General features: G+C 32.7%; 6 protein-coding genes and 1 long non-coding RNA gene across 13 annotated transcripts; 4 read left to right on the top strand and 3 right to left on the bottom strand.

The window, feature by feature from the left end:
* Window positions 1-5,015: 5,015 nt before the first annotated feature.
* Window positions 5,016-7,123, bottom strand: Stoml2 (stomatin like 2). The gene is made up of 9 exons (XM_065363556.1): window positions 6,786-7,123; window positions 6,603-6,716; window positions 6,370-6,517; window positions 6,147-6,267; window positions 5,947-6,074; window positions 5,725-5,880; window positions 5,530-5,648; window positions 5,313-5,441; window positions 5,016-5,227 (listed from the first exon to the last, which is right to left on the bottom strand). Exons 1-9 carry the CDS (start codon window positions 6,819-6,821, stop codon window positions 5,156-5,158), a joined length of 1,023 nt encoding a protein of 340 aa, XP_065219628.1. The 5' UTR covers window positions 6,822-7,123; the 3' UTR covers window positions 5,016-5,155.
* A 155-nt stretch (window positions 7,124-7,278) lies between these two features.
* Window positions 7,279-9,709, top strand: Prp31 (pre-mRNA processing factor 31). Its single transcript, XM_065363550.1, has 9 exons — window positions 7,279-7,524; window positions 7,610-7,810; window positions 7,902-8,106; window positions 8,174-8,343; window positions 8,405-8,562; window positions 8,644-8,784; window positions 8,900-9,049; window positions 9,122-9,346; window positions 9,418-9,709. Exons 1-9 carry the CDS (start codon window positions 7,416-7,418, stop codon window positions 9,520-9,522), a joined length of 1,464 nt encoding a protein of 487 aa, XP_065219622.1. The 5' UTR covers window positions 7,279-7,415; the 3' UTR covers window positions 9,523-9,709.
* A 168-nt stretch (window positions 9,710-9,877) lies between these two features.
* Window positions 9,878-12,806, bottom strand: LOC135845092 (uncharacterized). Its single transcript, XM_065363558.1, has 7 exons — window positions 12,667-12,806; window positions 11,511-11,686; window positions 11,378-11,434; window positions 11,027-11,084; window positions 10,786-10,829; window positions 10,618-10,701; window positions 9,878-10,549 (listed from the first exon to the last, which is right to left on the bottom strand). Exons 1-7 carry the CDS (start codon window positions 12,677-12,679, stop codon window positions 10,157-10,159), a joined length of 825 nt encoding a protein of 274 aa, XP_065219630.1. The 5' UTR covers window positions 12,680-12,806; the 3' UTR covers window positions 9,878-10,156.
* A 564-nt stretch (window positions 12,807-13,370) lies between these two features.
* LOC135845094 (uncharacterized) lies at window positions 13,371-13,877 on the top strand. The gene is made up of 2 exons (XR_010558704.1): window positions 13,371-13,506; window positions 13,581-13,877. It is a non-coding gene; the product is annotated as an uncharacterized LOC135845094 (long non-coding RNA).
* Window positions 13,878-14,008: 131 nt separating this feature from the next.
* Window positions 14,009-15,002, bottom strand: LOC135845093 (uncharacterized). The gene is made up of 2 exons (XM_065363559.1): window positions 14,781-15,002; window positions 14,009-14,712 (listed from the first exon to the last, which is right to left on the bottom strand). The coding sequence occupies exons 1-2, from the start codon at window positions 14,865-14,867 to the stop codon at window positions 14,272-14,274; spliced, it is 528 nt and encodes a 175-aa protein (XP_065219631.1). The 5' UTR covers window positions 14,868-15,002; the 3' UTR covers window positions 14,009-14,271.
* A 70-nt stretch (window positions 15,003-15,072) lies between these two features.
* Window positions 15,073-16,531, top strand: Spt3 (Transcription initiation protein Spt3). Its single transcript, XM_065363557.1, has 5 exons — window positions 15,073-15,269; window positions 15,344-15,562; window positions 15,636-15,876; window positions 15,943-16,240; window positions 16,318-16,531. Exons 1-5 carry the CDS (start codon window positions 15,227-15,229, stop codon window positions 16,456-16,458), a joined length of 942 nt encoding a protein of 313 aa, XP_065219629.1. The 5' UTR covers window positions 15,073-15,226; the 3' UTR covers window positions 16,459-16,531.
* Window positions 16,390-25,189, top strand: CkIIalpha (casein kinase II subunit alpha). Of its 7 annotated transcripts, none has more exons than XR_010558703.1 (10): window positions 17,819-17,837; window positions 18,100-18,261; window positions 18,346-18,457; window positions 18,542-18,754; window positions 18,838-19,032; window positions 19,107-19,309; window positions 19,394-19,542; window positions 20,449-20,511; window positions 20,982-21,075; window positions 23,587-25,189. XR_010558703.1 is itself a non-coding variant. In XM_065363552.1 (9 exons), the coding sequence occupies exons 1-9, from the start codon at window positions 16,527-16,529 to the stop codon at window positions 23,634-23,636; spliced, it is 1,209 nt and encodes a 402-aa protein (XP_065219624.1). In that variant the 5' UTR covers window positions 16,390-16,526; the 3' UTR covers window positions 23,637-25,189. The 7 variants fall into 7 exon arrangements, 5 of the variants coding, with proteins under 5 accessions (XP_065219624.1, XP_065219627.1, XP_065219626.1 ...); XR_010558702.1 differs by having other exon boundaries at window positions 20,449-20,520; XM_065363552.1 differs by lacking the exons at window positions 17,819-17,837; window positions 20,982-21,075 and adding an exon at window positions 16,390-16,579 and having other exon boundaries at window positions 20,449-20,520.
* The last annotated feature ends 2,483 nt before the right edge of the window (window positions 25,190-27,672 follow it).

Here is a 27,672-nt window from a genome sequence, read left to right as displayed (position 1 = left end):
GGAAGCTTCAACTTTGGTTTTGTGTTCGAACATGTTTCAGAACTGAAATCGGCGCTCTCGAAGACCTATTTCGATCTCAATATCTCATTTTTCAATATTTGGGACTCGAAGATTCTCTTCTGAGGCTCAGGGATTGGGGGGGGGGATACATTTTTTGGGTAAAACTGATTTCGAATCAGAGCTCTCAAAAATCTGTTTTTCAATTCCAATGTAATTTTTTTTCGATATTTTGAAATTTGCTTCATGCCCCTCCCCCTCTAGTTTTAGAGATCAATGCTTTTAAAATACACAAAAAAATTGGGCCAAAGTCTCATCTGCAAGAAAAATTTTCAAGACCTAGAAGGCTAGCTCAGTGTTGAGTAGGTAGGTACCTAGGTACCTACTCAAAATGTCAGAAATTGGTCATTTTAAAACATTTCTTCAAACCAATCAGATTTCTCTCCAACGGAATAGAAATCTTCTCACTTTCAGAAAATCCTAGTCGAGTATTTCAAATTAAAAAAGCCACTATTTTGGCAGATTTTGGATTTCTAAAAAATTTAATTTAACGACAATTTCAAAATCTAGTTTATCTGTTTTCAAATACCGAACTAATTTCAATCATTCTCTTAACGAGAGAGCTATTTGTAAAAACCGATTCAAATTCAAAATAACGAACTTTCGAGATTTTCCACGTAAACGTCAAAACGTGAATCCGTTAATGTTTAAATAATGACCCGATGTTAATCATTTCTAATTCTACCCTATATTAACACTTTCAACCCATTATAACCGGTTCACAGTTGTATCGATACCTATTAGGTATGCGCTAAACGGTAGCTTACCGAGAATCCTTAACTACCTTGTCAGGTGGTGTTTTTCTATTCCTTGTTTGAAAATCATTTAGTACACATAGCTTAGCTATACCTACCTATTTCTAATTAAAAGGGATATTTGCTTAAATGGTGTGTGGTTTTGTTTCATCAGAAATCTCCAATATAATCATTTTTACCCTAATTCTATTTTTTCTGTTCTGTTTTTTTTTGCCAAGTTTATGTGTAGGTAGAACGTAGGTAGGTATATGGTTTTCAAAGAAATCCAGTCCATCAGTTATCACAGTTACCCTAAAATTCCCGAATGCATTAGGTACCTATGCATAATAATGCATCGCATATAGTAAGTCGAAGGTCAAGCAAGACTGGTACGTACGTGTATACCTATCGCAAGATGCACGTGTAAATGAGCGATAAACGTGCATAATGTTAACCTTTGGATAATTGAATTTTTTGCCAAGTTATATGGTACCGGTGCGGCGATTAGATTTCAACAAAAATAGCACCAGCGTTTAATTGCTCCCGGATTTAATACGTCGTACGTGTTTACTCAATTTAACGAATTAAGTCTCCAACTCGAATAACGGAATTATTGTCGTACGTCAATAAACTTCGACTGCTCTATTGTTACGATTACTGCGATGCCCATACCATATATGTAAATCGAATTACTAATGGTGATGGTGGACTGAGTAATTAACGACTCAGCAGAAATGCTCTTTTTTAATGGTTTTCCAGGATATAACGAAAAATAAAAATCGGTTCACGTTTACATTATACTGTGTAATATTTCAACATCGTCGCCGATGATTTATTAAAGTAGAGATTGGTTTCGTATTACTCGTCAGTTTTCTTTCTTTTTTTTTTGGTAAAGGTGCAAATAAAAATTAATTAAGATAACGGCATACCGTATTATTTTACCTTTAAATTAGTTTTAATCGATACTCAGCGAATTATTAATTGTCGCATTTGTCAAGGTTAATTTAATTGATACATTTGATACCTACTCGTAAGCTTATTTTTCTTCACCTTGGTTAGATATTGGATGGCGAATGGCGATCTCCTGCGAGGATGTAGAAAATTCACGTGAGATGGAATGGTTGCATATGTTACGTAGTTTTGGGTGAATTTTTTTTCATCAGTAGACTGGAACTTGGAAGGATGTTGGATTGGATCGGATCAAAGATGATCTTGATTTAGATGATATTTTGAGTGGAAATATCCAAATAACTGAATTCATTTAAAATGAACAGTAATTAATGATATGAAGTATTTTTGATTGCATCTACATTCTTACCTACATGAGCTTGAAACAAATAATTTAAATTTTTGGACAGATTGTAGCCAACGGATCAAATAATAGTCAAAGTAAAGCTTCAAGACCCTCCTCCCCCACCACCAGAAATTTCTTATTGTGGATTTCATGAAGATATTAAGATGTTCTCAGGAATAGGATACGTATTGGAAATTGTTATTGCGAGACTTGGAAATTGACGGTCAAAAGTTCTTATCCCAAGTCCCCAAGTGGCAAAATTTAGGCATTTGGAACAAACAAACAAAAAAAAAAATGAAAGAGTATTCAAAAATACCCTACTTGGCCAAATTTGAGCTGCGGAATTTCATTTTTCAATTTGGTGAATTTTTAAACATTTTTTTATTTTGATCCATTTTCCATTTAAAAAAAGTCAAAAATTTACCAAATTGAGGAAGAATTTTGAAATTTGTTTTATATGCTATATTTGACGTTCCGAATAGATTTTTTGAGCTGTTCTGGAGCTCTCCAGCAATAGGTCAAATTTGAGCTGCTGAATTTAATTTTTCAATTTTTGATGAATTTTTGAAAATTTTACTTGTTTTGACCCATTTTTTATGAAAAAGTCAAAAGTTTACCAAATTGAGATAAAATTTTGAAATTTGTTTTATATGCTGTACTCGACCTCCCGAATAGATTAGAAGTAATTTTAAGCTGTTCTGGAGTCTCCAGGAAATTTTTTAGAATTTTCAGTAGGCCCTCTACCTAATTAAAAAATTTAAAAAGTTGTCATGAAAAAAGTTAATACGAAATTCAGCACTTTTAAACTCAAAAACATTGTCATCTCAACCCTTCCGATCGATTCAGAGACAAATTTTCAAAATTGTTCCAGCTTCTTCGCAAATTCAAAATATTTTTCCAGTGATTATTTTCGAAAAAAAAACAAGAAAAAAATTGAAAATGCCTCGTTAACAAACACGTCTACGTCGAGAGCTGGAATTTGCTTCATACTTTATTCTTACCCTCTCGAATGAACAGGTGGAGGTTTCGAGCTGTTCTGGAGCCTATAACAGATTTTGAGAACTTCCAGTTTCGGTAAAATTTCCATAGAAATGCCCACATTCGAATTCAGAACTTTTAAATTCTGGTACATCATATTTTCGACTCTTTCGATCGATTGATAAGGCACAAATTTCCAACATCTTTTGCTGTCTCTACAAGCCCAAAATTTTTTCCAGCGATTATTTTTGAAAAAAATTCTTGTTAACGAACCGTTATATAAAGAAGTGAAATTTATTGGTTTGTGAGTAATTCTCAATCGATTAGTGAGGGTTGGAGCCGTTCTAGAGCCTTAAACAAATTTTTGAAATTTCCAGTTTTGGAAAAAATTGCCATAAAAATGTCCAAAATTAAATTCAAAACTTTTAAACGCTGGTACATCGTTTTTTTGACCGTTTTGATCAATTTAGGAACAAATTTTCAAAACTTCCAAAATTTTTCTCTGCTTCATCGTTTTTGGAAAAAAAACATGATACAGTCCTGAAATTTTTAGCATTTATCTACCTTTTGACTCAAGTATACAATCTATTGGTAGTGGTTTGAGTCAGTCTGAAGCCTCTAGCGGATCTTGGGAATTTTTAGTTTTGGAAAAATTGGAATTTGAAATTTTGTTCATAAGTACCTTCTAGTACCTTCCTTTTCTACTTTCCCAATCACTTGGTAATGAATTCAACTATTTCGAGCCATTCTAGAGTCTTCAGCACATTTTTGGAATTTTCAGTTTAGGAAAAATTGCCATAAAAAGACTCAATAATGAAAATTCCAAACGTGAAAAAAAAAAACAATCAAAATGCATTTGAATAAATTTTTGTGCCAAAATCAACGTTGAATTTCATTTTAGATTATTTATTGTGGCAATTTTTAAAAACTGAAAAGTACAAAAATCTGCTGGAGACTTCAGAACAGCTCGAAAGCACCACCAATTGAATTGAGAGGTTGGAAATGTGGTGTAACTCAAATTTCAGTATTCTGCCTTAATTTCACCAAATTCTGAGTTTTTCATTGTATTTCATAAAAAAATATTATTAAATTTGAATTTTTCAAAAATTCACCATAAATTAAAAAATGTAACTCAATTTAAAATTTGAAATTTGGCCTGATGGTGTATTTTTAAATGATTTTTTGATTTTTTTTACCAATCCATAAATTCTCCACCGGTTGTCATACCAATACTTCTCTGGGGGAGAAGAAGAGAAAAGGGTACAACTGCCAGAAATAAACAAAGATCAGCGATGCTCTCAGCGTAATTGCTTCAAATATAATTTTTCGAGTAAAAATCCATATCATTCTGACTCATTTAAATAAAAATAAATGATCGGAAAAAAATCAATTTTTCAATTTAAAAAATGCTCCATACCTGAAATTAAAATGAAGAATTTGAATTTTTAGGCAGATAATAGTAAGTCCAAGAAAAATTTAGCTCACCTAGCCTTTGACACAATTTTTCAATACATTTCATCAGATTTTAATCATGTTTTACCCAATTTTTGCTACGTAAATTTTGTGGCGTTTTAATAAAATTTTATCAATTTTTGGTCATGTTCTTTTAGTGAATTTTATGTACATTTTCATGTTGATATTTCAAGTAATTATTGCATCATTTAGTTTTGATAATATTACAAAAATTAGTTCAGTTCACCGATAAGAAAATATGGGACAAAAAAAAGTTAAATACTTTCTTAAATACTAAAAACAGATCGAACTGAAAAAAAAGACATGCAAAAAAAATTGTTTTCAAGCTTGAGAAACCAGACGACTTCAGATACTCATAAAAAGATTAACACTTTTTCGCATATTAAAAAAAAATACAAGAAAAATCTAAGATTCTCAACAGAAAATACAAATCGTAAGTTGCAATATGTCAAAACGCCAACCCAAATAGATTTGAAAAATTTAATTACAAAAATAAATTTATTTCACTCACTTAACTTCTTAACATCCAACAATTACGAATTAATATACGGAGGAAAAAAACATAAAAACATGCGATAAGGTAATAATGAGATGTACAATTGAACACCAGCGACCCTCTTCAAGACTCCTGCGACTTATCATTTTGATTAGAATCTACCTTCTCGCTCACTTTATGGAATATCGCCATTGCCTACAGAAAAAAAAACAAGTCATAAAATACGCATATTTGAATACAGAATATTATAATTTGTACATAGCAAAAATGAATAACTAACCGAAGAAACGGCTTTAGGAATATCTCCAACGTCGTTGGATAAAATCAAACTGTTATTGGTTTTGGCCAAATTACTAAACGCCGAAACATAATGCTGGGCTACCGATAAAGATGCAGCATCCATACTATACTGTAATACAAAAAAAAAATGGTGTTAGAATCAACCAATCATTGGGAAAATCTAAATGATGATAAATTAGCAGAAACATCATCGTTACCTCGTTATCTTCGATGGATTTAGCAATAACTGCGATACGTTTAGCTTCGGCTTCAGCGACAGCTAATATAGCACGAGCTTCTCCATTGGCTCTGTTTATTTGCTCTTGTTGTTCAGCCTCTGTGAATAATAACATGGTGTTTATTTCATGATTTCACTAGTTTGGATATGTTTGGTGAATAAGAATGAAAATTACCAGATTGTAAAATTTTAGCCTGACGTAATCCTTCGGCGATGTTTATTTCTGCTTCTCTTTTACCTTCGGATTCTAGAATAGCGGCTCTTTTCTTACGTTCGGCTTCGACTTGCATTTGCATAGCTTCTTGCACTCTGTTTGGCAGTTTAATATCCCCTGAAAAAGCGACGCTCGTGAAATGAGATAAAATACAAGGCTACAGGAAACTAATGTGTTACTCACTGATTTCATATCTAAAACAAGTGATACCCCAGGCTTCGCTGGCTTTGTTGATTGATTCGACTATGCTGAAGTTTAAGCTTTCTCGTTCTCTGAATACTTTATCCAAGGCTATTTTACCTAATTCTGATCTGTAAATGGAAAAAAAATCATTTAAGTCTTTCAAATTTATTTGTGTATGAAGCAAGAATTGAAATATTTACCTCATGGTCGTCTGAGCTAATTGAGTAATCGCAAATTCGGGATCTTCGACGCCATAACTCGCTTTATAAGGGTCGAGAATTCTCAAATACAAAACACCATCGAGAGACAAGGTCACATTATCTGCAAAAAAAATAATAAAAACGAAATATAAATAAAAAAATCTGCACAGCTGATGATATGAAATTAAAATTAATCTGTGGTCAATCAGGTGTTTCGTAGTACCTGAAGTGATGGCACTTTGCTGAGGTACTTCGATAGCGATTTCTTTCAAACTCTGGACGTATTTCACTTTATCGACGATTGGCAACAGAATATTCAAACCCGGTTCTAATATCCTGTTGAATTTTCCCATCCGTTCGACAACCCAAGCCTAAAACAAAGACAAACGATACATTTTTCATATTGCATCATTTTCTGCAGGAAATGCAATCTTTATCAATTGTAAATGTACTCACTTCCTGCTGAGGTACGAACATAATTACGGTATTAATCGGTCGAGCACGAGAATAATTCCGAGTTGACAGCTCAGTAGAAAGTATTGCTGCTTGTAATGGTTTAAACTTGGACGTCTGTAACAGATTTTACACTGAGAATCGTGTTGACAAAATTCATAATAAAAGTTTGAAATTTCAACGAACCTGTCTCAAGGAATTGATTGCTATCTTCCTGAACATGATGAACACTTTAAAGCATATACTTTTGAGAGGAAATGAATAAATACTCAAATTATATTCTCTTGATTCAGATTTACAACACGATACCGGCACAACAAAACAAATCTATCGAAATCTTGCAGGAGAAAAACTGAACGACGTTAGTACGTTAGCTGGGAAATTATTACATCAGTTATCAGGTGGATGGCCAGTGATTCCCAAATTTTAATGAAGCATGCGAAAGGGTCATGAGAGGGTTTGAAATTTGAATATTTTTGAATAAATTACTAATTAAACACGTTTTAATGACATTGACCGAGCTGAAAAGTGCATTTTTTTCGTTTTCAGCCCAAAATTTGCAGTTTTTATCAGAAATTTGTTATCAAAAACTGATTTTTAGGAAAAAGGAGCAGTTTTCGTGATTTGTTTTTGTTATAGAATTCTGCAATTTTTTTCTGTGCCTTCGGTTTCGTTATCTTTTATTTTGTTTTATTTTCAAAAATTGCATGATAATTTTGAAATTTAGCCGATTTAAAATCTTCAAAGCGTTCAATTATTTAATTGGAAATTAATTTATTAAATTTAATCCATCTTTAGCGATTGAAACCTTGAACCATGTCTCTCGCTGAAGAACTGTTAGCTGACTTGGAGGACGAGGATGAAGACAATGAATTACAGAGTCTTATGCCTCAAGTTAACGAAACCTCGGAGCCAATGGAAGAGGGTAAGCTGAACAAAAATTGAGCACAATACTTCTAACTAAGAAAGCTACATCTTCCACTGATTCTTAACCTCTTATTGTTTTACAGAAGTCAAAGCTGTGAACATTCACGACATAGCATCTCTGAGCTCATCTGGTAGGCTTCGCAATGTTATGAGTAAAATCGCCGAATTACAATCAAACGGTGCAACTACGAACGACAAAATCGCCGGTCCTGTGGAAGCAGATCCGGAATATGTTTTAATCGTCGAAGCTAATAATCTTGCTGTCGAAATAGATAATGAAATTTGTAAGCTATCGTATATCTCATTGTCACGAGTCAGCAATGGTTCTTGTCGAATTTTAATCCCTATTAATGGTATTTCTGTTGTGTTTTCCAGCAATAATTCATAAATTTGTACGAGATAAGTATTCCAAAAGATTCCCAGAACTAGATTCGTTGATTGTTAGTCCTTTGGAATACGTTAAAGCTGTCAAGGAATTGAAAAATGATCTAGATCAAGCTAAAAACAACGAAACTTTGCAACAGTTTTTGACCCAAGCAACCATTATGATTGTTTCAGTGACTGCGAGTACAACTCAAGGGTAAATATCTCATTTGTATCAAAGTCTATCTAGAACCATCGATTAATTTTCTACGTATTATTTTTAGACAATTACTGACTGAAGATGAATTATCTGAGGTAATCGAAGCCTGTGAAATGGCTATAGAATTAGATGCCAATAAATTGAGAATATACGAATTCGTTGAAAGTCGAATGACATTCATAGCTCCCAACGTTTCGATCATAATTGGCGCATCGACGGCTGCTAAATTAATGGGTAAAAAAGTAACACATATTTTCAAACGTGGGATGAAAATTTAATCATTTTTTCCTCGCAGGTGTTGCTGGTGGTTTGACCAATTTGTCGAAAATGGCTGCTTGTAACGTGCTATTGCTGGGAGCTCAGAAGAAAATTCTGTCCGGGTTTTCGCAAGCTTCTACCATTCCTCATACCGGATTTATTTATTATTCTGATTTCGTTCAAGATATGCCTCCGGTATGAACGTTTATACCCAACGTACCGATTCCAGAAAACTAAACGGACGATTTTTGTAATTTTACCCATTTTTTATTTCAGGATTTGAGGAGAAAAGCTGCCAGATTAGTAGCTGCCAAAGTAACACTCGCAGCTAGAGTAGATGCTAGTCACGAAAACGCCGATGGAAGTTTTGGAAGACAGTTACGAGAAGAAATGGAGAAAAAATTCGACAGATTAACGGTAAATATTCCGATCACATTTCGATTGATCTCATTCAAGTACATTTTAACTGGATGAAGTGAATTTTTCTAGGAATCACTCCGGTGCCTAAACGAAGAATTGATTTTGTTTTCAGGAACCGCCGCCAGTCAAGTTTATAAAACCATTGCCTAAACCTATCGATCCTCCTCGTAAAAAAAGAGGCGGTAAAAGGGTTCGAAAAATGAAAGAAAGATACGCTATGACAGAACTGCGTAAGCAATCGAATAGATTAAATTTTGCCGACGTAAGTTACCCATTTGTATTCAGCCATATTGTTTTAACGAGATTAAATTGAACGATCAATTTTTTATCGTAGATCGAAGACGATGCTTATCAAGAAGATTTGGGATACACTCGCGGAACCATTGGCAAATCTGGTACTGGTAGGATAAGAACAGCTCAGGTTGATGAGAAAACCAAAGTTCGTATTTCCAAAACGTTGCAGAAAAATTTGCAGAAACAGCAAGTCTGGGGAGGAACTACTTCCGTCAGAAAGCAAGTGTCTGGTACTGCTTCGAGCGTCGCATTTACTCCATCGCAGGTAAAATAAGATCCTAAGTTCATGTTGATTGTTTTTAAATAGGTAGTGAAATGACTCGATGTATTTTTCAGGGTCTGGAAATCGTCAATCCTCAAGCTGCTGAAAGAAATGCCAGTGATGGTACAGCAAAGTACTTCTCAAATTCTGCTGGTTTTTTGAAAGTGAAGAAAACCTAATTATTTGCCCTGGTCGGTTTATTTATTCATTTTTGAACTAAAGAATATAGAATTTTTCCAATGTGAATGATGACTCATGAGTGGTTAATCAACGGTCGTTGTAATTTAATTGATATTATAGAGTCGGATCATCATTTTGTTCATTTTCTATTTATTATCCAATATAATTATGTATGTTTTTGTGTAATTTTTGTTTTGAATGTTGCTTCACTACGTGAAGTGAAAATAAATTGAAATGAGGAGGGGGGATGATCTTCTTCAAGGGTGAGGAAGGGAGGGGTACTGATTGTTTTTCAACTATAACAATATGAGACTAATACATAGCCTATCACTCAAAAATTAAGAAAATACGCACCACATTGTAAACATGTATTATTTTGAATTGAATAAAAATTTTAAAAATAGAAGTACAGTCTTTAAGTATACTTAGCCCACAGAAATTTAAAAAAAAAACGGATTAAAATATCACACGAGTCCAAAAATCATTCGATTCAGTTACGGGACTCAAAAACAAACAAAAAAAAGGAATTAAGAAATGCCCAAATATTTTTATCGCGTAGGCTAAACAATAAATTAAGTGTACAATAAATGCTCGAAAAATGATAATACTTTGGAAAATAGATCTTTCGACATATTATCCCCTTATTGGTTCAATTAAAACTTCAATTGCGGCCTTTACCGACAAATTCCCTGCTACGCCTATCAACTCTAGCACGTTGTCAATATCACCTCCAGTGATTTCATCGGGCCTCCTTATATAGTAAGCGGCTGGATCTACAAAATCGCCATAGAGCACGCGGACTGCCTTGCAAAAAAGGTCAATAGTGGATCCGTGATCTTTAATTTTATCCTCCATTTCGATGACGTACCGGTCGGTTTTTTTACTGAAGAAAGCAATCCATTTTTCATAACGACTTGTAATAGGTTTGCCCGATATTGGGTCGCTATCGGGTACTCCTATAAGCTTCTCTAAAACCTCAATGCGCCAGCGGATCCACAAAATAAATCTATATTTCTTCTCGGCTCTCTGAAATTATTGATATGTTTTAGTATTCGCGATTTACGATCAGTTAGAATGAAGTTTTTCTTACTTACCAGGGAGCATTCCAATTCCTGAATAATTGAACCAGCTTTGACTGCAGCTACCGAGATTGGCTTCCTTGATACCAGCTCCAAGAACTAAAACATGTAAAGATTAAAACCGTTAATAGAATATTAAAGATGATACGATAATTATTCATGTAAAAGGAAGAAATACAGTACCTCTTCAACCTTGGTTTTTTTCTTAACCGGTGAATTTGCAGAACCTACGACAGAAACAAATGAACGAAGAAAAATTACTAACAACGTAAGACAATTCCCAATGAAAATTTAATCTAACTCAAAATATAAAAAACAAAAATTATTAATTATTCACCCATTTTTTAAAGCCTCTACTAAGAAGCGTACATTTCAAAAATTCTACTCAAAATCTACACTCAATCTTAATTTATTTGTAACGTACCTGCACTCTTATTTTCTCTTTGGGCAAATTTACTGGTTTCGAAAGCATCTCCAGGGACCTAAAAATGAAAAACATTTCTATTAATTTTTCGTTTCCTCCTTTGATAGAAAACTCTAAATGAACAATAGTAGGTACTGAATCATCGATTATTGAAAAATTCGACTTGTAGTGCTCGTAATAGAGATTTTAATAGAAAAATCAAACGTATTCTGTAGGTACCTATTTGATTGAAACATCTCATTCTCGCTCATTTACAGAAAAAGCTAAAATTCTACTTGAAACCTGACTCTCTACACAAACAGAATCAGAATAGGTATGATAGATAAAAGTACTCCGAAAAAATAAACTTACTTCGTTAGAGTTTACAACTTCCACCGCTGCTGGCATTTTATTTGTCTCCCTTTGAATCTATAACAGAATGAAAATTAATCATAAACAAGTTTAAAAGGATTGAAAGTATGCAAAATGAAATAAAATTACTTACATGAAATGTAATCAATTTTCTGTCGCCAAATTTTAGAATTCCGAGTTCTTTTAAATCCTTCTCACTAATGGTTTCGAGATCTTCCTTACGAATATTTGCGTTGGTAAACTTTTCAGCAAACGTGTAGGCAGTTGCTTCTTTGAATCCAACTTGTGCAAAGAAATCCGACCACTCTTCTAAAAAAATGAATTTACGTAATGCTTTAATTGAATCGGTCAGTGCAGAAAGGTAACAAGTCACATTTTTGAAAAAATTTTTTTTTGCGGAAATGGGGGTTTCAAAGTATGGCGGATCGACTGGTGATGTCAGATTTCCGCAAAACTGCCGGGAAAGTGGTATTTGGGCGCAGAAAAAGGGCGGATCCGCATTTATGACTTTTTTGTAAAATTTTTTAAATTCCTTGAAAAATAACTAACATTTTTGAGAAGACCATTTTTTGAAATTTAAGTTAATCTCTGAACTGAAAAATGATGAAAAAATTAACAACTTCGACAAAAAGTCTTAGAACTCAAGGGGTTTTTGGTCAATTTAAACGGGATAGCAGTCTAAATGATGTACTTAGATGTAGAATCAAGCCCCATTCGTGCCCGAGAAATTTCGAAAGAAATTTTGTCAATTCAGTGCAGAAAGGGTCTAAGTCCCATTTGTTTAGGCAGCAACAGCACTGGCGCACGTGAATATTTTTTTTTGGAAACTGCGCTAAAAGTTGTGTCTTGGGGTCCTCTTTCAATGACCTTAAGCATGTTTACTGAAATTTTTTGATTTTTGAATGAATCAGTTTTTTGTTATTCCTGAAAAACGCAAAAATGGACTTATGCCCTTTCTGCACTGACCGATTCAATTATGGTGACAATGAAACATAATCTAACAGAATCCTAACGTTATCGAATAATGATCAAGACAGTAAACGACATTTCGATAGAAGTATGACGAAAGGAAGCAATCGATCGAGTACAAACTTGTACATAGTATAATCGAAATGTCAGAGGTACTTAAAGAATGCAGATGAGTTTTCTTCAAGTAAGTATACGTATAGGAAATAAGGAAAAATATTAACTAATTACAAAAAACTCAAAAACGTGGAGCGGTCAGAAGTCAGAAGAATTTTTATTTTATATTATTTACATTATGTAATAATGAGAAAAGTAACGCTTACCGATGCTATCCATTATCGAGCGGAATTAGAGGTTTTCTCTCGTTTCTTGGTTAGAAAAATTAATCGAAATTATTAGAATAAAAATAAAAACACTCAGGTCTCAGGTATTCCAAGTAAACTAAGTAAACGGCGAACGAGTATGGAAAATGCTCAAAGGGAAAATGGAAGTACGAAGTACAAGTAGATAACTGATAAGGTGAAGATGATTCAACTAAATTCAAATATTGCGCCTAATTGCTCCATTGCGCGTTCCTCTCTGAGCATGCGCAGTGTTAAATACGACTGCCAAGTGCTTGTTTCGTTTTCCTGTTGTTTCCTGTCGACCTACCTTCAGTTTTGTGTTCGAATTTTGATGGTGTTTTGAACTTTTGTCGACTTGTATGATGTTTCTTTTGGAAATAATCATAAAAATATAATTCAAGATGATCTCCTTTGATGTATTCATGTGATGATAAAGATGACAGAAGAGAAAGATTTGAATTTTATCCCAGGTAAACTCTTTGCCAAGCCGAAGAAATCTCAACTCGAAGAAACGCAAAAATTATATTTTCACCTCAAGATTTTATTATTATTTTTGATACGTAACGATGCTGTGAAATGATTGCAGCATTTGATAAATTATCTCGGTACGTTGATATTTTTCATGATCAGTTCAGTGTTATAGGTACGTCCATTCTATCGACAAATCTGGTTCCGGTAGGATAAGCAGCTCAGGTAGATGAGAAAACCAAAGTTCGTATTTCCAAAACGTTGCAGAAACAGGAAGTCTGGGGAGGAACTACTTCCGTTAGAAAGCAGGTGTCTGGTACTGCTTCGAGCGTTGCATTTACTCCATCGCAGGTAAAATAAGATCCTAGGTTCATCATGTTGATTGTTTTTAAATAGGTAGTGAAATGACTCGATGTATTTTTCAGGGTCTGGAAATCGTCAATCCTCAAGCTGCTAAAAGAAATGCCAGTGATGGCCCAGCAAAGTACTTCTCGAATAGGTACTGCTGTTTTTTTGAATGTGAAGAAAACTTAATTATTAGCCCTGGTTGGTTTTATTTATTAATTTTTGAACTTTTTGAACTGAAGAATATAGAATTTTTCCAATGTGAATGATGACTCACGAGTGGTTAATCAACGGTCGTTGTAATTTTATTGATATTATCGAGTAGGATCGTCATTTTGTTCATTTTCTATTTATTATCCAATATAATTATGTATGTTTTTGTGTAGTTTTTGTTTTACTACGTGAAATGAAAAAAAAAAAAAGAAAAAAAAAAGGGATTAAAATATCACACGAGTCCCAAAAATCATTGGATTCAGTTACGGAATTCAAAAACAAAAAAATAAAATACTTTACAGGTACAATTTAATATATTGGTATATTTACAAGAGCAAAACAAAACTCAGCTATGAAGTATGAAAGTTGAATGACGAACATAATTACATCTTATACATCTGAAATATATAATCATTTTAACAAAGTGTAACAGCCAACGAATGATAGGTTAATTAATCAAACAAGTTTTAATAACCGAACCATATTATATTCACATCTTTGATCTATCCAGAACAAAGAAAAGGAACAATTATATGAAAAAAGAAAAACGCAACATGTTTACGATAATTTCATCAGTACTTTTGTTATACATCGCAATGTTACATCATCATGAATTGAAAAATTAGTAGTCAAAGCATGCCTCATCTTCTTTTCCGAATACTTCTTAATCGAAGGTACTCGTACATGAATAAAAGCTGAACTATAAATAAAGAAACTAGCCATGCTGCGGCAAAATATGTCTTCCGCTATACCCTCGGTAGATAATAATGATTTCAGGCTTACAACTCTGGGATCTGTGGTTTTAGATAAAATTACAATCCATTTTCCCTCGTGATAGTCGAAAAGCTGACCGGTACTCTTCAATCCGGCGAGCAGTGGGTGAGTAAAAACTGTTTGTGGATCTTTCAATTCTGGTACAATTAGACATTCGAAGCTCTCCAATTCTTTCCTGATACTTAATAAGGGCATGATATCCAGCAACTCCTTCTCTTTTTGAGCCTAGGAAAACAACATGCACTAATCAATTAAGCAAAGTAGAAAACTCAAGAAAGTGATAATTCACTTACCAATTCTTGTTTCACCTTTCCTAATTCTTCTTTGGCTGCAACTAAGTCATCCCAGACTACTTTACTCACTGTAACTAAATCAGACATCTTAAAATATATTTTATACAATTTTAAAGGCAAAATTAATATGTTCAAAGTTTTAACAGATGTACAGATTCAGACGACATCGAGTCATCGACAGAGGAAGACGACGACCAAAATTATCAGTTCAGTGTACCAGGCTCTGCGCATGCGCAGTGCTAAATTTTCTGTTATCAATCGAGATTTGTTTTGATTTTCCAGACGTTTTCTTTTCCCCGTCGACCTACACCGTACACGACGGATTTTCCTCAGTTCGTGTTTGACTGTTCGAATTTTGATGGAGTTTTGACGACTTTAATGATTTTTCTTTTGGAAATAATCATAAAAATATAATTCAAGATAATCTCCTTTGATGTATTTATTTGATGATAAAGATGACAGAAGAGAAAGATTTGAATTTTATCCCAGGTAAACTTCATTTCACTTATCGTATCGAACAATATTTTTCCAGTTCTCTATCAGCAACATTTTTTTCATTTCAGAAATACAAGAAATGATGTTCGGACTTGGCGATTGTCCCAACCCCTTAGAATCCACCGCTAAAGTTATAGAAGAAATAGTGCTCGATCAAATGCATTCGATACTTTGCCAAGCCGAAGAAATCTCAGCTCGAAGAAACGCAAAGATTATATCACCTCAAGATTTATTATTTTTAATGCGTAACGATGCTGTGAAATTGCAGCGTTTGATAAATTATCTCGGTACGATGATATTTTTCACGATCAGTTCAGTGTTATACATCCATTCTGTAACGTTTGGTCTCTCCTTTTTCAGCGTTGAAAGATCAAAAATCCGTATTTCAAAATGGTCTCGCGTTTTCCAGCAACGGAGACGTTTCTGTAGACGGTACTACGTACATGGTTTCAATGCAGAGTAACCGATCTCAGATTTGTATTGCTTATCTGAAAGAATTAGGTATCGATATTTCAACAGATCCTTCGAAACAGATCTTCGATCCTGTTAAAATCAAACGCCAAATGCGAGCTGACTGGATGAGTAAAACGCTACCGCCAAAGTACGCCAATAATAATTTTCTCTCGCGCTTATTTTCGAAAAATAATCATCATTTCGTTATTTACAGATTATACGCCGAGTACGCGAAATCTAGACAGTTATCTTTTCACGGACGTTTTAGAAAAATACAAAAGTTTCTAGACTGGATTTCGGCCCGACACGGAGAAAACATCGTGCCGAAATTGAAAACATCCACTCACGATATTCTAGTATATTTGGCCAAAGAAACCATCGCTCAGTTATTAGATTTAGTTTTTTTATTACGACAAGATAAAATGGCTGCTCCCGGTAATCCTTACAGTAAAGCTGTAATCATGAACGCTCATTCTAATCTGAGAAAAGAAGTATACGGTTCTAATAGTCGAGTAAGTGAGATTAACTGTGGCTTATGCAATCGGTCCATCTATCTGATCATTAATAACGAGATGATCTCTCTTATTAGGTTGAAAGTACGTCACCCGTTACTCCTGAAGAAATCAGGGAAGTTGTCCGAAGGTATTGGTCGAATCAATTGTGTCCTTTTGGATTATTTTCTCGCACGTTTTCGAGAAATATTCGCAACAGAGTTATGGCGTGTTATTGAACTTTCATTTATTTTATTGTGATGTCTGATATTATAAGTTTTGTGTTCCTTTTATAAAGATTTTTTACATGTATCGTCGAAGTGAAATTTATTTCGTCTTTTACACCGTCTCGTGTTTCCCGTAAGTATTATGCTAGAAATGAGTTGAGTAGCGTAGGATTTTGATTGATTTACGATGCTTTTATTTTTTAATGAGAGGAAGAAGAAATAATCGTGGACAAATTGATAAATTCTTGAAGATAGATAGAAATTTTTCAAATTTTCGGCGATGACCCGCGATGATCGGAATTTTTTTCAAAATTTTTTTGAAAATATTTCAATTTTCAGTTCTACAAAAATTGATCTGTGACAAAAAGTTGAAATGTTTACAAAAGTTTCGTAATTACCGGTAATTTACACGATTACCGGTAAACGTAGCCCCAAAATGGCGATTTTTCCACGTGGAAACGAGAATTTATGCAGTTTTCATTGAATTTTCATCATCTATCGCGTTCTTTTTCTCAAATTTCCTCATCGAGTGAATTTTCTCGTCAAATTGTATAAATTTCGAATTCATAGAAATTGTGACATGCGAACAAAGACTCCGTAATGGCGGTCGTAGAAATTTCGAATATCGGCATTTGTAGCATTTAATCATAGAGGGGTATGAAATATCAACGTTTACTGTTTCACGTTCTTTTAAAATTGTAACTAATACCGCGATGATTGCACCTCTATTGATGAATTAACGCATATGAAAACCCGGCATCGTATTAATGCATCTAATTCGATCGTAGTTTTTGTTTTAAATGTATTGAAACGTTTAAGTTGACTTAAGTAGTAACTCTATTATGTATCTATATTTTATCAAGAAAATATTATAGTAGTTACTCTCTTTACAAGGTACGTACTAGCCCTTTTTACTACACGGTATTCACTTTTCGTCGAATTACTCGTCGAACGCATTAATTACGCGTTAATTGCGTCTGGAATCGAAGCAAAGATATTACATCGACGTTTTCATCGTACGGTGCGGTCTGAATTTGCGGTTGATTTTAGTATAATTACGTTGGATCATGCTTTTTCCAATGAATGTCTAGAGGGCCTCTAAGGTTATGCTTGCTTTTGGCGCTACTTATTGCAAGAAATTACCACATTCGTAAGCGTGTTTTGATATATTTTTTAATATTATTTTTACACTAACGTATTGGTTACGATTACCCCGAGTTATATTACTCGATGACGAAATTCACGTTACATTATCACATTCGCGGTGCAGTTCGTGTACTTTGACATGACTGAAGAATTTTCACGAATTGTTTGAAATCCGCGTACAATCGATGCATGAGCCATTCTACGTATACGAAACTTCAAGCTGGTACTAAATTTTCCACGAACAGGTACGGCTGAAAAATGATATTAGCACGAACACTTGTCTCTTTGGTATATGGTTTGAAAATTCAAGGCCATACAACACATTTAACTCGAAATTTTACTCAAATTCATTGGTATTCTGCACCATGAAGACGTTCAAAGTATATCTTTGCTCGATTTATGTTCTAACCCTGATACCTAAATTTCACGTCCCTAATGACTTGTACGTTACGATTAGAACCGCACGCGGTGGACATGGAATTAATCTGTGATTGGTTTTGGTTTCAGGTTTATCAAGTGTTTGAATGATTCGTTGCGGAATCCGCAACAATTGAGAAAAATTCACCGAAATTCCATGGCGCTTCCTAGTCGAGCCAGAGTTTACGCAGATGTAAACGCGCACAAACCGAGAGAATATTGGGATTATGAGTCTTACGTAGTTGACTGGGGGTGAGTCACATCAGCTGCGGTGATTATTTATATCCTTATTTACAATTTAGATTGATCGCTAATCGAGTCATTTTTGTTGTCTAGAGTTCAAGATGATTACCAGTTAGTGAGAAAATTAGGTCGCGGCAAATATAGCGAAGTATTCGAAGGCATCAATGTTGTTAATAATGAAAAATGTGTTATAAAAATATTAAAAGTGAGTAATCATCGTGGCACGTTGACGTATGAGCTACCGTTCTGAGTACTAAGATTGTGCTATCTTTTGGATTGATTTTTACAGCCAGTCAAGAAGAAAAAAATTAAAAGAGAGATTAAAATATTAGAAAATTTAAGAGGAGGCACTAACATAATTACTTTACAAGCGGTTGTCAAAGATCCGGTCAGTAGAACTCCGGCGTTGATATTCGAACACGTTAATAACACCGATTTCAAACAACTATACCAAACTTTAACCGATTATGACATTAGATATTACCTTTACGAATTACTCAAAGTACGTATATCTCCTAAAAGAGTACAGATCACTCTCTGATTATTTGCATTACTAATTTAAACTATGTTTTCTATATTACGTAGGCGTTAGATTATTCTCATAGTATGGGTATTATGCATCGAGACGTGAAACCTCATAACGTAATGATTGACCACGAACACAGAAAGTTACGTTTGATCGATTGGGGTTTAGCCGAATTTTACCATCCAGGACAAGAATACAATGTTCGTGTCGCTTCTAGGTATTTTAAAGGTCCCGAGTTACTCGCAGATTATCAGGTATCTATTGTCTATGTTCAAAGGTCACACTATTGTTCAAAAGAGGATCAACTAATACCGTTTTTGTATTCCAGATGTACGACTATTCGTTGGATATGTGGTCTTTAGGTTGTATGTTGGCCAGTATGATATTTAGGAAGGAACCATTCTTCCATGGTCACGATAACTACGATCAGTTGGTTAGAATTGCTAAAGTTCTAGGAACAGACGAACTATTCGATTACTTGGAGAAGTATCACGTCGAGCTTGATACGAAATTCGGCGATATTCTCGGAAGGTAAGGAATTCACAACAATACGAGAACCTGGACGATGTTTCGTACGGTTTCATAATGCATTTTTTAAAATGATTTGTTTCGTAGACATTCGAGGAAAAGATGGGAACGATTCGTTCATGGTGAAAATCAACATCTCGTTTCTCCCGAAGCTATCGATTTCCTTGATAAGCTATTACGATATGACCACTACGAACGGTTGACCGCTCGAGAAGCCATGGATCATCCTTATTTTTGTAAGTATCCCTATAAATGCTACGCCAACTTGGGTCGAACTGGGTAAAGGGTTAGAGTAAAGAGGAAATGAATGGTAATCGAATCAGATTAACTGGCTTCGATGAACGTGAGAGATACTGTAACAGGTGGAGAATTTAGATAGGAATTGATTCTAAAAATATTTGGATGTAGTATTAGGTAATAGAAAAAAAATGCAGGTTGAAATTTGATTTGTGAAAACTTGTGATTTGTAATCGCACTATTCGTGATTCTAAAATTTTGGGGGATTGATAATTTTTTTCATTCTTTCATTTTTGCTCGATTTGCTGAAAATGCGACTATTTTATTTTTATTTTAAAACGAAGTTTAATTCGGACTGAACGTATGTTTTTCTACGATTCAGTTCGATGTTTTTCTGCGACGATTGTTTTTGCATTCCGAGTGTTTATTTTTTCATTTCTGATTTCACATAAATGTAAATATTCTCGCGAGATACAGAATATGATTGCCTCAGATTTCTCTTTGTCAATAATTTTGAATTTTTTTGGTCAATTTTTACATCGAATAGCCTAATTTTTTGTATCCTGAAAAAATTTTCAGTTTTGAAGTAAATTTAGAAATAGATCTCGCCACATCTAATTCAAAATACCTTATAATAAATATTTGTCTCTAATCGTTGAAGATAACGAAAAAAAAATGTTAATAATAATCATGAATTATGAATGATAATGAAGACGTAATGCGTTAATTTTTCTGCGATTTTCGTTCGATTCAAAGTTCCGTTTGTAAATACATACTATTAACCGATGACTAATCGTTAGCTGCGTTTCTTTACTACGTGTTTATCTCTCGTTAGAGTTAATTTTTTACGTACTGATTAAAACGATACAATATTGTATTTCTTATCGAATTTCTTAACGTTACAGATCCAGTTGTTCGAGATCAAAATCGCTCCAATATGTCTACTTCTTCTCCTACGCCAGTGCCAGGTAAATCATGTACGTATGCGATCGCTTCGCTTTTTTCATTTTTTTTTCTTCAAGTTTTTAACATTATTTTGGTTTGAGAAATTGTTTCAATTTTCCCTCTTCCTGATTTGATTTTTTTAATGTATTCTTTTTTTCATTTTTTTCAAGGCCTTAACTATCTCTTACCTTTCCTCACTCTTCTTCATTTTTCTCTTATTTCTTTCGCCAATGCTCGATTACTTTGATATTTTTGAGTTCTCGCTTGTCATTTATACGTTATTCACATCCGCCAATGCTTCTCTAATTCTCTTTAGTTTCTTATTTTCTATTTCGTTCTTTAATTATTCCCAATTATAATATGTATTACGAGCTATCTCGTGTCAATTCAATTTGATTTAAATTTCAATTATTCCTACTGCGTTCGCAGTTTTTTTTTTTTTTTTTTTTTAAATAAGCTTCACTGTCGCTGATTTTTCTCCCTGTTCTTTCAGAAAAATAAATACCAACGTTTTACTCGAATTTGGAAAAGGAATATACCTCATGCTTTTAAAAATTTTCCAACGAAAAGATTCAGATAAGTTACAGGTACTATTGCATGAAAAATAATTTTCAATTACTTGGTTATTTTTTATCATTTTTTTGTAGCATGAAAGTTACTGTTTGTTGCGAATTTAATTAAATATCACCGAATTGAGATCAGTTTATTGTAGATTTATTCGAAATATCGTAAAAATTGTCCACCTTGCACCAGAAAATTGCGCTTAACATTCTGAATTTATGTTGAACGTGATGGGAAATTGTTAGAATATTGTTGACGTGTTGTGAAATGATTGCAGTTTTCAAAAGACAAAATTTCAAGACAGACTAACGAACTCTTAAGAATATTTTATTGATAATAGTACAAAAATTTATGAAACATTGACAATTTATTTCAAATGTTGAAAAATTGTGTACTGTAAATGGACTGATTTTTTTTTTTTTTTTGAAATTGGCAATATTTATTACAAATTGGGAGAAAATTATCAAAATTGAATATAATAATCTAACAATTTGTTAAAAAGCCGAAAAAAAAACTCGAAGCGAAATTTTTCCAGAAAATGAGAATCGAGCAGAATTTTAAAAGAAAAGTTATTGAAAATATTGAAGAACTAGTTGAAAATGTTTCCAAAATTTGTGCCCCATTTTCGCGAATAGTTTGAATAAATTAAAAACACACTCCTGAAAGTTTGTTTTAAACTAAAAAAATATACGAAAAAAATTCGAAAGAAGGAAAGTCAGTAATTTTTTCACCCTTCCCCCTTTCCCTTCATGTTCTTTATTCAATTGCAAATTTGCTACTGAGAGGGGAGGAGGAAGTATGATTGATATTTTGATCGACATTTAAAAAAGCTTCGTAAAATTAGAGCTGTACCAACTCGTTTTTAAAAAATTTTTCAAAACAAGTTCTACCTTAGGGTTTTTAAATGCCTACTTTATTTGTTCAAAAATCAATTTTTGCAATTTTGAACTTTATGTTCCTTTTTTTTTAACCCAGCAGATTTCTCATCCCTCTTGAATTCAAATTTCAGTCAGATCATGAAAACGAATCTTTCTTCAAAAAAATTGAAATTTCACCTCATCATAAAATTCAAGCTTGTCAAATGGTGACAAATAACGATTTTTTGATATTTGTGATGAAATTGTAACTTTTTTGGTCATTATTTTCTTTGAAAATTTTAATTCCTGAAGTTGATTTTTTTTTAAAATGCCCAAAAATTCAAGTTTTGCTTTTCACCTAAAAGTAGAAAAATTCTCAGTTTATTACCAGAATTTCTGTTAATTTTTGCTGTTTATTTAAAATTGCGATAAATTTTCATTTTCTTCGAAAAGTTTCTCTACTTTGACAAAATTTGCTCGAAGTCGTTCCTTTTTACTAAAATTGTCATATTCTCGTGTTTGGCCAAAAATAGCAGAAAGTCTCGTCATTTATCACTCGTGTCACAGAAAGTTTCCATTTTTACTGAAAATTTTCAAAAACTCTGGATTTTTCACCAAAAAATTGCGAAATAGTCTCTTTTTTTTGGCAAAGTAGAAATTTACATATTTTTTTTTTCCAAAATTTAATGTCAAAAAGTTTTACTTTTTGTTAAAGTTGCCCAAATCCCGATTGAGTTTCATCATCAGATTCTAATTGGAACGTTTTTGTTTCGTAATTTTTTTCACATTAAATTTAATCAAGAATTTTTTTGTTTTTTTTTTGCACTAAAAAGTTTTGCGTACATTTGATAATTTTTTTGGTTTCTTTTTCGGACTTTTTTGGTTTCTGAACTCTTTTTTTTTTATAGAAAAAAATTGAGTACGAGTCCTGCTATTCTCAATTTCTCTGTCATAAATATCTGTTTGGTGCAATTTTGATTTTTTTGTTGTTTTTTTTTCGAATTTTGACCTTAGATTCTCACGTCAAGTTCGAAGTTGAAAGACACCTTCTTTGATGGTGTAAAATAATTATTATCATCAAATGATTTCAGCTGTTGTCATTGTTTTTTTTTTCGAATTTTGACTTCGGATTCTTGTTTTTTTTTTCGAATTTTGACTTCGGATTCTGATTTTGAGTTTAAAGTCAAATGACTCCTGTACTCCTCCCCAGAAAATTATTTATTCGTGATAAGTTCTTCGCTTTTTAATCAAAGCTAGATTAATTCGACAATTTTTATTCTTTTTTTTTTGGGGGGGGAGGGAGGGGAGTAGTCAAATTGAATCATTTTCAAGTTAAAATCATTAAATAAATTCAACTCTCACTCCCCTTCCTTACATTTCCAATCAGTATTCTAAATTTTCATGTTATAAAATTCTGTTCAATTTTTTTTTTTAAATATTGATTCAGATTTTCATATCAAGTTCAGAGTTGAAAGACACCCCCCCCCTTTCCTTATATCTATTTATTCTGTAATCTCTCACTTTCTGAAGTTTATCAGTTTGACAGAAGCTAAAAAGTTGAGGCCTTCGTAGAATTGACACGAAAATATCTCGTAGAAAATGAATAATTCAAATACATACCTATTTCTCGACTTTGTAGTATGCTAATTTTAACCTATATTTTTTTCTTTTTTTTTGCAGCTTCTAATTCAATCATTGGATCACCCAGTCCGGTTGGTTTGCAACCTTAAAAAAAAACAATAATTTAGGTGGTCGCAAAAATATGACTCCTTCGTCGTCGTCACCGCCGCCACCGCCGCAGCAACAAAAAAACAACTCCGACCACCGTACAATTTCGGTGAAAATCCGTACAAAATAATAAATACCGCCTACACTGATTACGATACTTATTACGCAAGTTGAATACGTATACACGTAGAAAATTGAATTTTCATTTTCATTCGTCCGATCATCTTTTTTTCGGATATTATCCGCAGTATCCGCGCGCGTACACGACGTTACTGTACTGTGATCTAAGTGTATTGAAATTTTCGCGTCATTTTCTGGATCTTTATTCTGTTTTAACGAACTTCCACGTACGTTATTTTCATAGAGGAATGTGTCCTCCGGCGCATCAGTCAACACTGCGCACTGCAGCCGAAATTCTCTTCAACGGATATTTTTTTTTCTAATTTTAATTGCAGGGACATTTAATATTTAAAGCAATTTGTTAATAATTTAAAATGAATAAGAAAACCTGTTTCGTGTATTTGTTGGTTTTTTTTCTCTTCTAATTATTTTTTCTTTTTTCGTTCGTTATTGTAGATGAATTTTTCATTTCATTAATTTTTCTTTTGTTTTACTATTTTATTTATTTTTTTCTCTCTCTTTCTATATATGGTTTTTAAAATATTATGATGCTGTTTTAATGTATTCCCCCGATAACGTTCGGTTATTGTTAAATTTGTTTAACCAAGTTTTTTCTCCCCCTCTCTTTTTATTATTCCTTTTCAGTATAAGAGATCTTTGTAATTATGTATAAAATTGGTAGCGTTATTAACTTAATATATCGATTCCCAAACGATAGTTATGTAAGATTGATAAAAAAAAAAGAAAAAGTTTACACGTCTTATGATATTATTATTTTACTGCGAGTACACGAAATTATTTATAGAATATTTATTTTTTTGAGTTTTTCGTTTTTAGACGCGAGTTGATGAGGCCGGAATCACTACGATTACTTTTGTACGCAATTGTTTCGATATAAATAAGCGAATCGTAAATCTTGTGCTGTTTTTTCTTTTTCGTGTTTAGGTTTTTTTTTTCAAATGCCTTTTTTCCTTGTTGATGAATGAGTTGGTTGCATATATTTTTTTTTCGACGGTCGTTTGGGTTTGGAGATATTATTTGGTTGTGTATATTGAATTCTGATTGTTCTGTACTATTTTTTTTTTCTTATTCTTTCCTCGTAGTTAATTTGAAAAGGGGGTTTAAAAAATTTTGAGTACAGTAATGGCGCGTACTGGATGACGTTTATTTATTCGTTGTTTTTTTTTTCATTTCAATCGATTGAAAAGAAGCTGAATCGAGCGATACGTTACGATACCGAAAGTGTTTTGTCTTGTGTAATTATTTTTACGAGCTAGTATTTTTTTATATATATTTTTCAATCGCTTACGTGTGCAAAAAAACGTATGTAATTACGTGTTGACGTTACTTCTACTTGTACTTGTACTACTTCTACTACTACTACGAGAAATAGATATATTTTATTATTATACTTAATATATAAATTCGTTCAACAGTACGTTATTTATTTGCGAGGATGGTAAATTCGGGAGAGAGGCATTTTGGAAGTGGAGTTGACGAATACTTGTTAACAAAAGTAAGTATAAATGCAAGTTGAATTGCAAAAAATGCAGCTCCTGCGAACTCCAAAAATTCGTCCGGAGATTTTACAGTTTGGCGGTGCTGCGAATTTCATTTATTCGAGAAGTTTGTAATTTGGAGCTCCCACCGAAATTATTTTTCAATTTTATAACTCGAAGCTCCTGCAAACTCCAACTTTCATTTGAAATTTCGTACTTGGTGGTTCAACCCTGCAAACTTCAAAAATGATGTAAACATTTTGCAGTTTGGAGCTCCTACAGACTTCAGAATTCATTAAAAAAATTTCGTAGCTTGCCTTGAAGGTGTTCCGAACTTCAGAATTTATTTGAAAAACTTTCAATTCGGAGCACCTGGAAACTGGGTTATTTTTTTAAAAATTTGGCTACTAAAAGTTACTTTTTCCTAGTTTTTTTTTCCACAAAATTTCTGTTTTTTTTTTCTTCAAAATTATAACCAGAATTATTGAAGAAAAAAAATATGCTCTATATTTAAATGACCTTACTGCTTTTTTAGCGTTACAAATTTTTTTATTTTTCCTGATTTGATGGTTTCCTTTTGAAATTTTGGTAAGTTATTTCTAATTTTAACAAGTATTACTCATTATTTTTGAATTTCTCGATAGTTTTCAGTGGATTTTTGTCTATTTTGATCGATTTTTACATGTTGAATAATTGTAGTGGTTTTTTTTCTTCAAAATAATCTTTCTATGACTTTGTTTTGAGTTTTGATGGTTTTTTTTTGCCTGAATTTTTACTGAATTTTATCAGCTCGAGTTCTCGTGATTTTTTCTTCAAAATTTTCCCTTTTTTCTCGCTCAGTCAAATATCCGATTTAGTGATCTTTCTTTTGAATTTTTGTTGATTTTTTTTTTTAGTTTTTCGATAATTTTTGCGGAATTTTTATTTTTTTTTCTCTTTAAATTTTGGCGAAGTTTCTCCAGTTTTGATATACTTTTCAACTTAAATTTTCACGATTTTAGTTTTGCTCTAAATTATGGTGGTTTTTTTGCCTTAATTTTGACTGAATTTTTTTTTTGTTGTGACAGTTTTTTTTTCGAGTTTCATGCTTTAAAAAAACTAGTAGGTAATTTTTTTGTTTACATTTTTGTGGAATTTGTTATTTTTCTTCTCTCCCAAAAGTTATGATTTCCTTCAAATTTTGATTATTTTTTTTTAGGGAGGGAGGAGAGCTTCTTCAAGATTTGATGAGTTTGTTGCTTCATTTTCACCTTGTGGTGGATTTTTTTCTGAATCTTGATATCTTTCATTCGTTGGTCCCTCTCTCCTCTCCCCTTTCCTGCCAGTTATGGGAAAGGAACTCTGGATTTCCTCTCTCTTCGAAGAATTTTTCTTTCAAATTCAAAATTTATTATTTTTTTCTTGAATCGTCTTGAGTTTTGCTTTTAATTTATAGATGATTTTTCTCAAAAATTTTTCGATTTTTTTTCTCGTGAGTTCTCTGTTCTGAATTTTCAGTGGTTTTTCCTGGACTGAATTTTCGAGAGTTTTCTATTTTCATCCCTTCTACGATTTTGTTTTGAATTTTATTGATTCGTTTTTCTGACTAAATTTTTGTTCTTAATTTCAACGAAACCGGTTTTCTTGAATTTTCGCGATTTTTATGAAGTTTTCTCCTAATTTTGCGCCAAATTTTAGTAATCATGTTTTCTGCTTAAATTTTTGTGGGATTTTCTTTTTTACAGTTTTTCTGAGGTTTTTAAGATTTCAAGACTTGATGTTTTAATTTGAAATTTTTTTGGGGCTTTCTTGATTTTTTTTCAAGTTTTATTCTTTTAAATTCTCGTAGATTTTATTTCCCAATTTTTCGACGATTTTCCCCGAATTTTCGTTTTTTTTTGCGTCTAAATGTTTGTAAAGTTTCCGCAATTTTATCGTGAATTTTTGTTAGTTTTTTTTTCAATTTTTACGATGTTTTTTCTTGAATTTTAGTGCTTTTATTTTAAATTTGGCTCCCGAGTTTTAATCTTAGGGACTTTATGATTTTAATGTTTTTACTTGTTCAGCGTTATTTTTGACTAATTTTTTTTTGTCTCATGTCTGCTGATCTTGATCTTTCCACTGCATCCTGTTTTGGTAATTTTCTCTGAATTTCAATAGGTAATTTATTAATTTTGTTGCATTTCTTTCCAATAATTGTTTTTTCTTTTTTTTTTTTTGAAACTTGTGTCAATATTTTCCAGGTTTCGATGTTTTTTTCTCACGAATTTGAGAATTTTTTTCTAGGGATTGTAAATGGCATCACTGCCGTTTCAGCGTTACGAATTTTATTTTTTCAGTTTTGATAATTTTTCTTTTGAAATGTACCTAAGGGTTTTTTAATTTCGGCAGGTATTATTATTTTTGAATTTCTCGATGGTTTTTAGTGGATTTTCTCTTG

This window comes from Planococcus citri, chromosome 4 (assembly GCF_950023065.1).
Source record: "Planococcus citri chromosome 4, ihPlaCitr1.1, whole genome shotgun sequence".
NCBI lineage: Eukaryota > Metazoa > Arthropoda > Insecta > Hemiptera > Pseudococcidae > Planococcus > Planococcus citri.
The sequence above is the reverse complement of the archived record's forward strand: the minus strand, read 5'-3'. Positions and strand labels throughout refer to the sequence as shown.